The 13,694-nt window shown below is 40.0% G+C and overlaps 1 protein-coding gene across 12 annotated transcripts in view; it reads left to right on the top strand.

Annotated features, from left to right (window-relative positions):
* The window catches only part of ADAMTS20 (ADAM metallopeptidase with thrombospondin type 1 motif 20), a 134,550-nt gene that overhangs the window by 63,268 nt on the left and 57,588 nt on the right, over positions 1–13,694 (top strand). For 11 of the 12 annotated variants that reach the window (XR_003094910.1, XR_003094922.1, XR_003094917.1 and 8 more), the window contains 4 exons: positions 1,237–1,401; positions 1,626–1,925; positions 2,281–2,442; positions 4,466–4,642. Coding sequence is in view for 4 of the 12 variants with exons in the window: in XM_025208372.1 (XP_025064157.1) it covers positions 1,237–1,401; positions 1,626–1,925; positions 2,281–2,442; positions 4,466–4,642 (804 nt within the window). In the remaining 8 variants the exon portion in view is untranslated. The remainder of the gene's footprint in view (positions 1–1,236; positions 1,402–1,625; positions 1,926–2,280; positions 2,443–4,465; positions 4,643–13,694) is intronic. The other variant, XR_003094923.1, reaches the window with a different exon arrangement.

Genomic DNA, 13,694 nt, shown 5'->3' with positions numbered 1-13,694 from the left:
TCCTTTTGGGCTGCTAAAAATTAAAGGGTTATGCTTGAATTTCTAAGTATACTCAGAAATAATACAGTTAGATCACCTGGTTGCCACACCCTTGTGTGTGCTATATTGTGATTCAATTTGTTGCTGGGGCATCCAAGTCTCTGGAAGAATCTGGTCTGGTAGCCAGTCCTGGAGCATTGCAAATTCACATTGAATTCAGCTAAAAAAGATCACCAGTGGTGGTTATGCTTTCCTGTTGCCCAGCAGTCCAGTGGTTAGAGCCCAAGAGTTATTTCTGCTTTTTTAACCAATGATGGTATAATATTAAATATATAAAAGAGTCTTTGTTACAGAACAGAATAGAACTCAGGTCTCCGTTACTTCAACAGAATGTTATAATAACTAGGTCACAAAAACATGCTGTCTTGCTAGCTTCCTGTCTTTTGTAGTTGTGGCTGTCCAGAGGCCCAGCTTCAACAGGAGAGATAGAGGTCTGTAGCCTGATTGTCAGGACACTCTGCTGGGAGTTGGAGATGTGGGCTTGAATCATGTCAGACTGTGGAGGGGCCTAGAACCCTGACCTCCTGATTCCTGGGCTGATGCTGGCTGCCTGCCCTCAAAAGAAGCATTAAAGGGAGACTTAGTGGATTACCAAAGTGCAGTTTGAAACTGATTTTGAGTTACCATAGGAGTGATTCTGTTACTGCAGATGGATATATCTGTGCCCCCATTATAGGAATAGAGAAATATTTTCATGTCTCTGGAGGGCAATCATATTCCTATAATGGGAGCATTTGTGCGCCCACATGAGGTAATAGTCCTTTTGGTAATACTCCTTGGTAACACTCTTACATAGTAACCAAATAATTCAGAGTTAAACTCAAACTGTGCTTTGGTCATCCTCCAGGCAAAATAGATTTCAGCCCCAAGTGCTCTGATTACAATTGAAAGGGGGTACTGTGCCAAGTGTTTCAGCTCCTGAGAGATGTGGGAATTCAGATGCACACTTTTCCTTGGGAGCACCTAAAGTCTTCTTATTGAGGGATCTCAGATGTTTAAGCCGATTCAAAATGGTTTGCTGCCCTGAGTTGAAACACCTATATTTTCTGCATTAGGGTGTCTAAACACATTTTCTTCTGAGACCAAATTAGATTGGTGTTGACCTCGTATAGTAAAACTTATGCCTTTTTTTGCAAGTTAATTTGGAGTATTCTGATCAAATAAAATGTAATCTACATGTATTGTTCTCTTTCATAGTGCTCTGCATCATGTGGAAAGGGTAGTCAGGCTCGCTATGTAAGTTGTAGAGATGCTCATGGCGGAGTTGCTGATGAATCATTTTGTGCACACTTACCGAGACCAGCTGATATTTCAAGCTGTTTTAGTCCATGTGGAGACTGGCAAATTGGAAATTGGTCACCTGTAAGTATTGTCATTCTCATTTAATATTTTAATTATATTAGTGACCAAAGGCTCTAATTATGATTTCTGCCTCATTGTGCTAAATGCTATACAGAAATGGATGAAGATACTGTCCCTACTTTGGAAAAAAATAAGCTTGTTTCTTACTTCAAAAGAAAACATAAATGTCTTTGGTTACTGATGTCTGATGTTGCATCACAAATATTGGGTTAATTTTTGGTCAGTGTTCAGTTACGTGTGATAGTGGAATAGTAACAAGACAAGTTGTCTGCGTCCATTACCATCAACAAATCAACGAGAATTACTGTGATCCTGAAGGCCGGCCTGCTCATGAACAAGAGTGTAACATGCCACCATGCCTGCCAGTTTATCGTCAGATTCCTAAAACGAATTACCATCCAAGACATTTTCCAGAACTTGATTACCCTCCAATCCACAAGGGCCATCATCCACAAAAGAATATAAATCAATGGAGTCATCCTTCTGTCAGTGGATACCAGTGGAGAACAGGTCCATGGGGAGCAGTAAGCAAATTGTTAAAATTTATTAACTATGCTTATAATTCAGCATGAAGTGTTGTGTTCTCTTACCTTTTTTAACAAGTCTGAAATCTCTGAATGTTTCTGAATATTTCTGAAACCCGCTTTGTTGTACTATACATATTTAGTATATTTAATGTATATTTTTATTTAAAAGCAAATATTTTTAAAGTAAAATTTTATAACTGAAAACATAATTTTCTTTGGTGGATATTTACAAGGTTGAATTTTTTATTTATACTTCACTGCAAATTTCCAATTTTCAAACTTTAAGGAATATATTATACATTTTGAATTTCCCACACAACTGACGATATATGTTTGCATATTATTTTACTAGTGCTCTAGTACTTGTGCACGTGGATTCCACCATCGGGTTGTAGTATGTCAAGATGAGGACGGAAGAAGTGCTAGGTACTGTGATGAGGCAACAAAACCACCAGAATCGAGGCACTGTGATTCTGGACCCTGCCCACTATGGAACTATGGGAACTGGGGAGAAGTACGATTATTTTACTTACTTTAAAACAACTATTAGATTTAGTATGTAACTCAGGGGTAGGCAACCCCTGGCACGAGTGCCAATGTGTGGCACATGAAGACATTTTGCTTGGTATGCATGGCTTGGGGTGGACAGTGGGGAAGGGGCTGGGGATGCACTGCCACAACAAGAATCAGGCCCCTCATGGCTCTCCTACCGTCCTCCCCAACACCAACATCTTACAAGTCAAGGTTGCAGGTGTTTTGGGAATTCTGCCCAAAAACATTGCCAACCCCTGACATAACTGTATTTTATTAAGTGGAAGGGTAAATATTTCACTAATCTTAAAAAAAAGCCAAATATTTAAATTTGCCACATATATAAACAATAGTTCAGTGAAAACATTATTCATCAACCTAATTAGATACTATTGTAAAAATGTCTTTAAATGAGCACTTTACATCAGTAGAGTCTTGAATCAGGCATGACATACAATTATTTTCCATTGCAAAAAGATGTGAGAGAAGCTTTGCCACAAAAATCATTGTCTAATGGCCACCATAAGGAAAGTGGATACAAGAAGGTGAAATAAGTGAAAATTTTTCTTGGAAATATACAGGAAACCCTCACTATTCATGGGTTTGGCATTTGCCGTTTCAAATATTCATGAATGCTGAACCTGCATTTTAAATTCACTTTAAACATTTACAGGAGCTCCTCAGGAGCTCCGCGCTTGCTGCTGCCGTGCTCCCATCGCCACCGCTGTGCTACTACCGGAGCCGTGTCCCACCCCACCAGCCTCCGGGAGCACTGCGTTTATGAACACAGTGCCTTATTCACGGATTTTGCCATTTGTGTATGGATACAAGAACGTATCCCCCCACAAATGGCAAGGGTTGCCTGTACTGTAAAACTGAGCAGCAAATTATACAGATGGTCCAATAAAAGAAACTACCTAAACAAGTCTGGCTTCTTGCGTATTCCTTTGACCATCGTGATTATTATAACACTACAGCAATACTACAACACAAAGTATTATATTCACTGCCTGTGATGGACAGGGTAGATAGAAAAAAATACTGAGTTGGAGCTGTAAATTGATAGCATGGAAGAAAATAACCCCATGTTAAAAGTGATATCCTAGAGATAAAAGTGAGTCAAGGCAACCTGATATGGTATTTTAGAGGAAGAAATAAGATGACTTTTGGAAGATATAGGCCCAGTAGTCTGGTTACTTCTACCTCTTTAATTGCCCGGGTATCTGTGAATTATTTCAATTCTGAAAGCAAGGAAGTGGTTCTCTATCAAATGTATGAGCAATACAGAATGTGACCTTATGTTTTGTTCTAAACACTACATGTACAATTGAAACAAATAGAAACTCTATTTGGGGTTAATTCTGTCATTGACTCCATTCACTTAATTTCCTTCATTTTTCTTCAGTCCTGGGTACCACACTAACCATGTAAAGATTGTCAGCATTTTTTGAATTCTTTACAATGTTGATGTTTTTTCATTCAAATTCTGAATTTTGATAGGGGAAATACAATACAATTTGAATGATTTTTTTTATGCATCTTTGGACCTGACTCTCCATTAGTAAATGTTTTACCGACACATAATGGACATGAACATGTTACCATGAGATAAACAATGCTGTGGATTTATAGCAGGTCACCAATTCTGTAACAACTCTGTGTGCATTTTCTTACCCCATGATAAATGAAAACTAACCATCGGCAGCTTTTGCTTCAGTGAAAGGGAGTCACTTTCATTTACTGGGAGGTAAAGGTGTGCACATGGCAGTTGGCCTGGAGTAGCTGTCATGCATTTATCTTCTAATAGTTTTTTATGGGGCCATGTTCATTTTTTGTGGGTAGACTATCTACTATAGTGAGGTAACAAAGTGTTGGGGGCAAGCAGACATTCACATAAAACAAGTATTAAATAACAGTGACAACTTACTGATAAATAACTGTTTGGCTTAGCGATACATGAAAACAATGTCAGTAAGAATGTTCAACTACATTTTTTTATGTTGTAGTGTACTCAAACATGTGGAGATGGAATAAAGACAAGACTAGTGATTTGTCAACTTCCTAATGGCCAAATGTTGAGTGATCAAAACTGTGAACTTCTAGACAAGCCACCACATATAGCACAATGTAATGTGCATTCTTGTCCTGGTGATGTTTCATGGCATCGGGGACCATGGAAATTGGTACGATAGTATTCACTATTTTTTCATTTTCTCTCTGTTTCTTTTGTGGTATTTTTATTTGATCACAGGAAAATAAAGCTGTGTGTGAAATGTACCCAACATAGTTTTAATAAAATTTTGCCTCTGCCCATAAATGACATGGGAAAACTTTCATTGACCTCAGTGGAAGCAGTATCCTGCTCTAATGCAATATAAGAATAATTTTAAAATTGATTTGCTTATCGTCCAAGTGTTTACTGGTAAGTAGCAGCTTATTATGTTTTTTAGAAGTAGAAATCAATTTGGGATTTTAATTTTAAATTCAATATCTTAATTTATACCATGGAATTATCTATATATTTATATAGATACTTGTATATAGATCAATATATTCTAATAAGATGCATTTAAGTATCAAGTAAATCTCACACACAGGTATATTTTACTTACTGTGCCATCACTCAACATTGTAGTCTATATTACATGTAAATATTGTATATAAAGTTTAAATTTAACAACGGCTAATTAAAGTTGTCTTTGCATAATTGTACATGTAATTATAATACAGTTTCTGTCTATGTCAGCATTTATTAAAGTGCAAAATGAAATATAGTTATTACCATTAAAAACTTTACAGTTATCACTCTCACATAATATTACTGAATTAATCAAACTATACCTTCTACTAAGAGAATACTGTATTTACTCAAATATAAGATGTGGTTTCCCTCCGCAGTCAGCACAGAGGAAAAGTCCCTTATCTTATAACTGCATAGTCAGAAACCTCTTTAAAAATATTGGCTATCACTAAACTGCTGCCAGAAGCAACATGTGCTCAGTAACGGAAACAAAGTATGAAGTTGATTAAATGCAGCCAGCGCTGAGCATGACTATAAAAGATATGACCCACATTGGGCAGAGGTACTGATAGGAACCTACTGCAAGAATAGATTAGATAAGATTGCAATTTAGTGAAGCTTATGTCAGGTTGTTCAGGTCCTGGGAGAGGTAGATATATATAAAATCAAAATCTCTCTCCCCCCTCCACATTAGAAACAAAAGAGTTTTTACATCACTTTACATAAAACATTTCCCCAAACTAACATGGAATCTCTTCATTTATATCTTTTGACATCTACTGTTTCATCCATCTATGTGCTGCTTATCCTCTGGCATCACTTGCCTCCTGTTTTCATACAGCCTTACCAGAAACATCTCCCCTCCTCTGATTTATCCATTTTAAACAATCAACATTGCCTTTTATTTCACATCATATTAACATTTCTATACCGGTTCTCATATAAGTGCCTAACAGGCTTCCCTTACCACTTACATCTCTTCAAATGGCCTTACTTGTCATGCTTTTATCGGTTTCTTCCCAACCCATGCTGTTATTCCCCCTGGTTCCCCTCCCCCACCCAGAATTTTCCCAGAACAGTGTTCCCCAATCTTTTAATCTCCACTTGTTCGTTGAGCTCATTGCTCCCAGCTTGTCTTCATCTCTGTCAATAGAGATGCATGGATAGATGCACGCTTTCTCGTGGTGTGCACCAGCAGGGTCCGCGGCTTCCAGATGGCCACTCTCCTGCACATTATCAACAGTCTCATGTGCTGGCCCATTTTCTCTCTTTGGTCCAGTCTGTGCATTGCCATCTTGTATGTCAGTACATTACTCCATTGGGTTCTCTTGCAGACCTCCCCACCCTCTTCCATACCTTCTCTGCATACCTGCCCTCCCAAAACAAGTGGCAAACTGGCTCCTTGTTTTCAGTTTTCCCTTGGGCATTTTTCTGATCTGTGTAATCTCCTTCTTCATTACCTCTACCCTACCGTTAACACATTCTGCACTGCCATCTACGCGATTTCTACATGTTCCCTCTTTGCCTGTGCTTCCCACATCCCCTTCTACACTTTGGTTGGCTGAGTGACTCTCGGTCAGGTTCCCCACTTGTGTTATTTTGCCTCTGTCCCTTACATTCCTTTCAAGGCTTTTACTATTTTCCCATTTCGTCAGGCTTCCTTCTAACAATGCATATTGTACTATAAACTTATCTGCTCTTGAATAGTGGGCAGGGGGTGTCCAAGCCCAAGGCATTTTCCATCCCTCCTTCCCTCTTTCCCATGTCTTTGAGACTTTTCCTGCTAAGTACTGACAAAAGCCTTCCATTTTCTCTTCCCCCTTTATCCCCACCATCTACATTCTGATGAATTTTGTATAAATAAACAGCTCTGTTTGGCATTCCTCTTCCTCCCACTTGTTTTCCCTTGTATATTTCTCATCTTGCCACCCTCTTCCTTTTGATGCCCCAGTAAAAGGTGCATTTAAGCTTTTGAGGCTAATGTGTGGTATAAGCTGCAGCCAGATTCCCCAGTATCTGATAGTGCTCTTTTGTACTTTCCTGCCATGCCTTTCATGTTAAATAAAATTCCAAAGGAGAAAGTAAATATTGGGAGGTGTGCCTAATGAATCTCACTGCAACCAGATTATGTCTTCCTGTCTCTTCACAGGGCTCCCCACCAACCCCTATACCCTGCCCTTACCACACCAGATGTTCAAAGGTACTTTAATACGGTGTCTGCTTAAATCATCCACTCTACTTCCATAAGCTTTTCATGATGCCCACTGACTGTCACCATCTGTCCTCATACTAGTTGGATGTTTCTTAAGCTATCATGGGTTTCTCCATAGTTGGTCAGTTCTTATTTCCCCCTCTGACATCCAGGGTATATTCCCTCTCAATTCACTCACAAGGCTCTAAGCATTAGCTGGTATTCAGCTAAGTGTCTGAGCCAGCTGCTTGTGATTAGCTTATCAGCATGTCAGTTGGTGAGCCTGAGCCTGCCTCACACAGTCCCTTGACTTGGCCACTAGATTGTTGTCTTGCTGGGGAAACTGCACTCCCATAATCTGGTCTCTTTAAAGTTCCCTCTTCTCTGTTCCCTGAGGGCAACACCAAGAAGCATTCACTCACCAGTCAGGCTTCTCTTTGCCCTCCTGTAATGTTCATTTGCTGGCTCGTAGCTTGAAGCAAGCTTCTCTGTCTGCTTTCCTCTCAATCAAACTCAGTCAACTCCTTGACTAGGAGTCAAGTAAATCACTACACTTCTGCATGACGAGCACGAGCATCTGCTCATGCTGGCGTCCCTCTGGGGCACTAACCTGTCTGAACCCTGGGCTTTTAACTTTTGGGTCAGTGGCCTGGGCCAATGAAGGCAGCTTCATTTCAGTGCTGGCTTCTGGCACAGATCTCAGTGAGAATTGATAAGGCTGACTTACTTTATTGTTTTCTTCCGCCCCACTCCTCTTTTATAGGTAGGGCTCTCTCCCTGGCAGCAGTTCTCAGTCCCATTGTCTCTATTTCGCCCAGCTACTACACTTGATTTTAACCACAAGAGGCTGAGAAGCAATAACCCTTGGATCTTGGTGTCTCCCCTGCTCCTGGGAGATGTGGGGGTTCAGACACACTGCATGCTAATATATGCTACTGTCCATTATGTGCAGTCCGCCTTAGCACCAACTCTTCTTCAAGTCTTGGTGAGCCACTACACTGAATACATGTTGACTTCCTCTTCATTCCCACAGCTGAGCTGCTCCTTTCTTCCCAATTGCAGTGATCCCTGTTTCTTTACCAGCCCTTATTGTCTGGCAAACATCACCAAATGGGGTCCCAAGTAGTTCATCCAGAATCCTTCTCTGTCTAGTGCATATGATTAGCATGGCCCTGTACTCCATGAGGTAAAGCTGGATGAGGCTGCTCTATGCCTCATGTGCATATAAGTTTTTGGAGGCTTCCAAGACTCCTGACACAAACACCTGGTTCCAGTCATCAGTGTAGGGCTAATTAGCACATGGATCCTTTGTCAGGGGTTTCTGTATTTCACAAACGTACTAAGCAGTGCTGAGCTGTAGGGTCGCTATGGCTTGAAAACTTGTTGATTCTGCTGGGTCCCAGCCCAGTGAACTTTATGGTAAAACATGAACCTTTTGGATTTAGGCTTTTACTATATACAAGTAGATACAAAAGTGTTGCTTAAAAGCGTTTATGGAATACCTGTGCTAAAGCTTGTAGCAGTTTCAAAAAAGGTGAAATGCATCAATTCTAGATTAACAAAGTCTATGGGTACCTGTAATAATTTGCCTATATATAAGTTACTATAGGTATGTTTATTTCAAAGTCAGTGGGCACATCTACATGAGATTAGCTCCACAGGAAATGTCTGAGCATCTACACATGGACCAGGGGCTGCTGTGACATGGCTCAACATGGTGTGCTCCTGAGAGCATGTTCAAACACAGTGCCCAGGAGCAATAAACTCTGGATCAATATGTACTGGGATTTATTGCTGCACATTAATTGCATAAGTAAACATGCCCAGTGTTTTCAAATTTGCCCCTCACTTCCATATGCTCAGAGAGAGCAGGGGGGAAGAAGTTAGGGGGTGGGTGCAGAGATTAAGAGCTATCTGATGCCCTAGATTATTTTCTGTGCTTTAGCAGTACGAGGACGACAAATTCAAGGCAAACCTGCAATAATTAGATTCTGTACCTGGAAAATTATAAGAAATTTATACATTTTCCATATAGAGAATCTAATTATTGATGGTGTCATCTTATATTCAGGGTTGTTTTAGATTTGAGTAAATACAGTGTATAATATTTTTTATTTTATGGATGCCCAGTAATATTCATTAGGAATTATGCAAAACTGTAAAGAGATTAATGGCAGCTACTGAAAAAGGATAAACCACCTTCATTGAAATCTGTGGTAGAATTCACAGTGACATCATTATGAGCAGGACCATAATCATAGTGGTATTAAGCATTATTTAACTCATTAAATTATTTTAATTTTTTTTCTAATTAAAGACAGTAGAGACATTAAGTTGTTTTCAAATTTGAATTTAAAATGTTTCAAATACTATAATTTTATAATCTTTGAAACAGATGAGTTAATTAGTAATTTACAATATATTTTTCTTCCACTGTGCAAAACAGAATTTCAGTTTTATTATTAGATGTCCAGAGATGTCTTTTTTAGGCATTTTCTGAGTATCTAGGGATAACTTGTAAACACTTTAATTTAATATTTATCGGTAACTGTATCACTGTGTGATAAGCTAAGCACATCCTCAATTTTGAACCTAACTTCCAATTCCCTTTGTCACCTGAGATCCCCTGCTGCCAGCTTATTCTCTGGTTGATGCAGCTTGCACTGCTTTTTGTAGCTGACCATGCAGCCACAAGAGAACCCCAATGGACCATCAAGCCAGCCTGTTTCTGAAGTGAGGCTTTCACATTATAGTGCCATTTTGCAAAGATGTTCATTTTTATATCCCAAGTGATTTAAATACATTTAAATTCTTCAAAAGTAGTCATATAATATAAAATGGCACTTTTAAGATGAAAAAAGAGAAGCATTTATGTGACCTTGTTATTTGATCCCACTTGTTAGGAGTATCACTGAGATGTAGGACATGTAGCACATAAAACTGCAGTGAACTTTTAAAAAATCTTTTTAAAACTGAGATATAACTGCCATATTCATGGAATTATTGGTCACCAGGAACTAGACAGTATATATTTGGCACGCCCCTTATTTGGGGTGATGGGAATTTGTAGAGTTCCAAAGCAGTACCAGAGGCATTTTGCCTCAGAAGCAGGATGCCCCCTTCAAGCTCTTCAGTGAAATGTGGTCTATCTGGTACATTCAGTATGTTTTTATAAGCCCATCTCCTTAGTGTATAACTATTTAGTCCTCTTGACTAGTGTATATTTGGTTGAAGGGTTGAAGCCATCACTCTACCTACTATAAGTGCCTTTTTAAGATTTAGAGCGTCCTCATAGGAACCTGTTTGTAACAGTCTTGGACAGCTATTCTTGAATGGAGGATCTTTACTTTGGCTGCCCCCCACCTACCCTCCCCTTACTAAGGGACTAGCTAGAATCTGATTCCATGTTCTTAATGAAAAAAAAAGCAAATTTAGCTCTGTTGGACCAGAAGTTTTGGCTGACTGATTCTGCAGTTGTGTTAGTTGACCTAGGTCTTCCTGATAAATTTCTATCCTCAGGCATAAAAAGATTTAGAAGAAGACTAAATGAGCTAAATCAGGGGTGTCAAACATATAGTTCAAAGGTTGAAAATCCTGTTGAGGCCTATGGAGCCTTTCTTATTGGAAACATTCATGGGACCAGCAACTGGCCTTCATGTCAGGGGTCTTTCTGTATGCACTTTTTCAAGATCCTTTTGAGCGCTCAGTTAAACTACTTTACTAGTCCACCTGTCTTTGGATGGTATAGAGACTTGTATATAGCTTATTTTTGAAGTTTCACAGAGTTCTTTTGTGACCCTAGACATAAAGTTACTTCCTTGGTTTGATACTCTCTCTCAAGAAATACCTATTTTAGCAAAGTTCTTCCAGTAATTCCTGCATTATCTTAGGAGTTTGTCTCTGGGTAGCAAGTGGAATAATACATTATGACTAGTATGTATTGATATCCTGTTGGTAACTTTTTCCAGGTTTTGCTATACCTATGACTCTTCCCCCACCCCACAGTGGCATAATCATCAACGAAGCAAGTTGGCAATCCAAGCTGGCAATCTAGGCATGACTGGCAGAAGTCCCTGACCTCTCAATAGATCCTAGGCCATTAGAGCCATAAGCAGAGTTTTTCCCTTCCTTCATGATACCCCAAGTGCACCCCTCCACCCTCCCCTAGTGTCTCATGCATGGTCCTTATCAGGGCCCTCCTGCATATCTTGGATATTAACAACTTCTTAACCTCATTCCCTTCATTCTGTATTATGATCTATCCGATATAATGAATCATTCTATATCTCAAACCTGGGATTCAAGTCTGTCAGGTCAGGGTGCTGTATATCCCCATTATTCCTTGATCTTTCCCTCATTCATTTCCACTGTATCAGGAGAAACGGCCAACATGGGTTGAGGCAGTATACAAGTCTTGTGCCAGTTTTGTACCACAGCAGACTTAATCCTCCACCATCTGGTTAGATGGCTTGAAAGCTGCTTTATGCTCCAAGAGGTGTACTGCAATGGAGAATTAAACAAACAAAGTATTGCTTAATGATATCTATAAAACTAATCTTCAATACTAAAAATTATTACCTAAACGAAATAACACCCATTGGTATTTGAAACTAGCTATGATAACATTATATATAATTGCTCAGAGACCATAAAAAGAGCTCTACAAACCAGAGCTGGTGGAAATCGGAAAGGATTATGTTCAGAAACAGGAGAATGAAGCAGAGGTCTGCAACCAACTTTGTTATGAAGTAAGATTGAAGGAACCGAGAGATGTTTACAGAAGGGGTAGAATCATAGAAAGTGGGGTTATGGCTATCAGGTCAGGGTGTGTGATATGTGGAGTGATGTTTACAGTCCCCAGGTGGCAGTGCAGAATGGAGGATGTCTGGGTATCTCATGCTTCTGGGGTTTGTTGGGTGCCACGCAGAGCCAGGGAATATTTTTTTCCTCATCTGCCTGTTGCTATGGGTTTGGGGGGTGGGGGAAATGGGGGGGAGGGAGGGGTACACAGGTTCACTTTGCCCAGAAGCATTGAGTGTTGGCTGCAGCTAAGGCTGGGGATTTTGAATGGGAAGTGCTGATGGTCTTGCTGGGACTTTAAAAAACTGAGCAGTTGCTGGCTAGTGGGTTGTGCTCCTCTGCTCTGGTTCAGATCAATCAACATGTTTGAAATCAGGAAGGAATTTCACCCCACAGTCAGGCTGGCATGGACTCTGGGGATTTTTGCCTTCCTCTAGGGCAGGGGGCATGGTCGTCTTCCTCCTTGGGCCCCCTGCCAGCTGGGGCTGCTCCAATTCAGATCAGTGTGCTACAGTCCTGGGTTCATGTGTAAATGTGGCACCCAGAAGCAATAAACTCTGATATGCACTGGAGTTTATTGGCTCCCATTAATTGCACATGTAGATTCACCCTCTGTATGTGGGGGAAAAAAAGGAACAGTGTTAGTTCAGTTTCACCGCTATTTCTTCTTGTTTGAAAATTACTAAGATTCAATAAAATGTAGTTCTGTTCCATAAAATAACTGTGTAAAAAAGAAAACATTTTTATTGAAATGTCTGTTACTTCTATAAACTGCAGATAAAGGCTGTTGACTTTCTATAAGCCTTTACAGTATTAACTACTGTTAATACTGCAGAATAGAAGTGGAGTGGTTTTTATTTATTTATTTTTTTAAGGTTTAAACATCTATAAAATTAATTTGCAGAATTCTTATATGGCACTGTAATAGCCAAAAGCGTTAATGATGCAAAGATCATCAGGCCTCAGGCTGAACTTGTAGGATTGGTAGTTAGGGATCATATCCTTTTATTTGTTGGTGTAATACTTTTAGTAAGGAACTCATACAGAGAAAAATGAGCAAAGAATCTATAAGAGCTATCATATTTTACCATGTATAACACTCCTGAATATAATACACACCTTGTTTTTGAAAGGCAGAATGAAGGAAATATATATATTTCCATGGTTAAAGCTGCATGGACAGAGCCCATTCTTTAGCTGACTCGCTCTCCCTGTCCTGCGTATCTAAACTCTAGCTTCTGCTAAAGACTGGTCTGCACAGGTGGACCCAGTAATGTAATTAGGTCAGAGTGAGCAGGACACCAGCCGTGGACACTGGCTCTAGAGGGGGTGTCGATAAGGCTGCCTCCCCCGAGGAATCTATGCTGCAGCAGGTGCAGCCTTACACCCAACAGCTTATTTAGGACACAGGATTTCATAGTTTCATAGTTGTTAGGGTTGGAAGGGACTCCAATAGATCACTGAGTCCAACAACCTGCCCTGGGCAGGAGAGAGTGCTGGGGTCATATGACCCCAGTCAGGTGCTTGTTCCGTCTCCTCTTAAAGACCCCCAAGGTAGGGGAGAGTACCATCTCCCTCAGAAGCCCATTCCAGATTCTGGCAACCCTTACCGTAAAGAAGTTCTTCCTGATGTCCAACCTAAATCTGCTCTCTGTCAGTCTGTCGCCATTGTTCCTGGTTATTCCAAGGGTTGCCCTGGTAAACAGAGCATCTCCTATTTTGT

The sequence above is a fragment of the Alligator sinensis genome, unplaced genomic scaffold, assembly GCF_000455745.1.
Source record: "Alligator sinensis unplaced genomic scaffold, ASM45574v1 scaffold147_1, whole genome shotgun sequence".
NCBI lineage: Eukaryota > Metazoa > Chordata > Crocodylia > Alligatoridae > Alligator > Alligator sinensis.
This window is presented reverse-complemented; position numbering and strand designations above follow the sequence as displayed.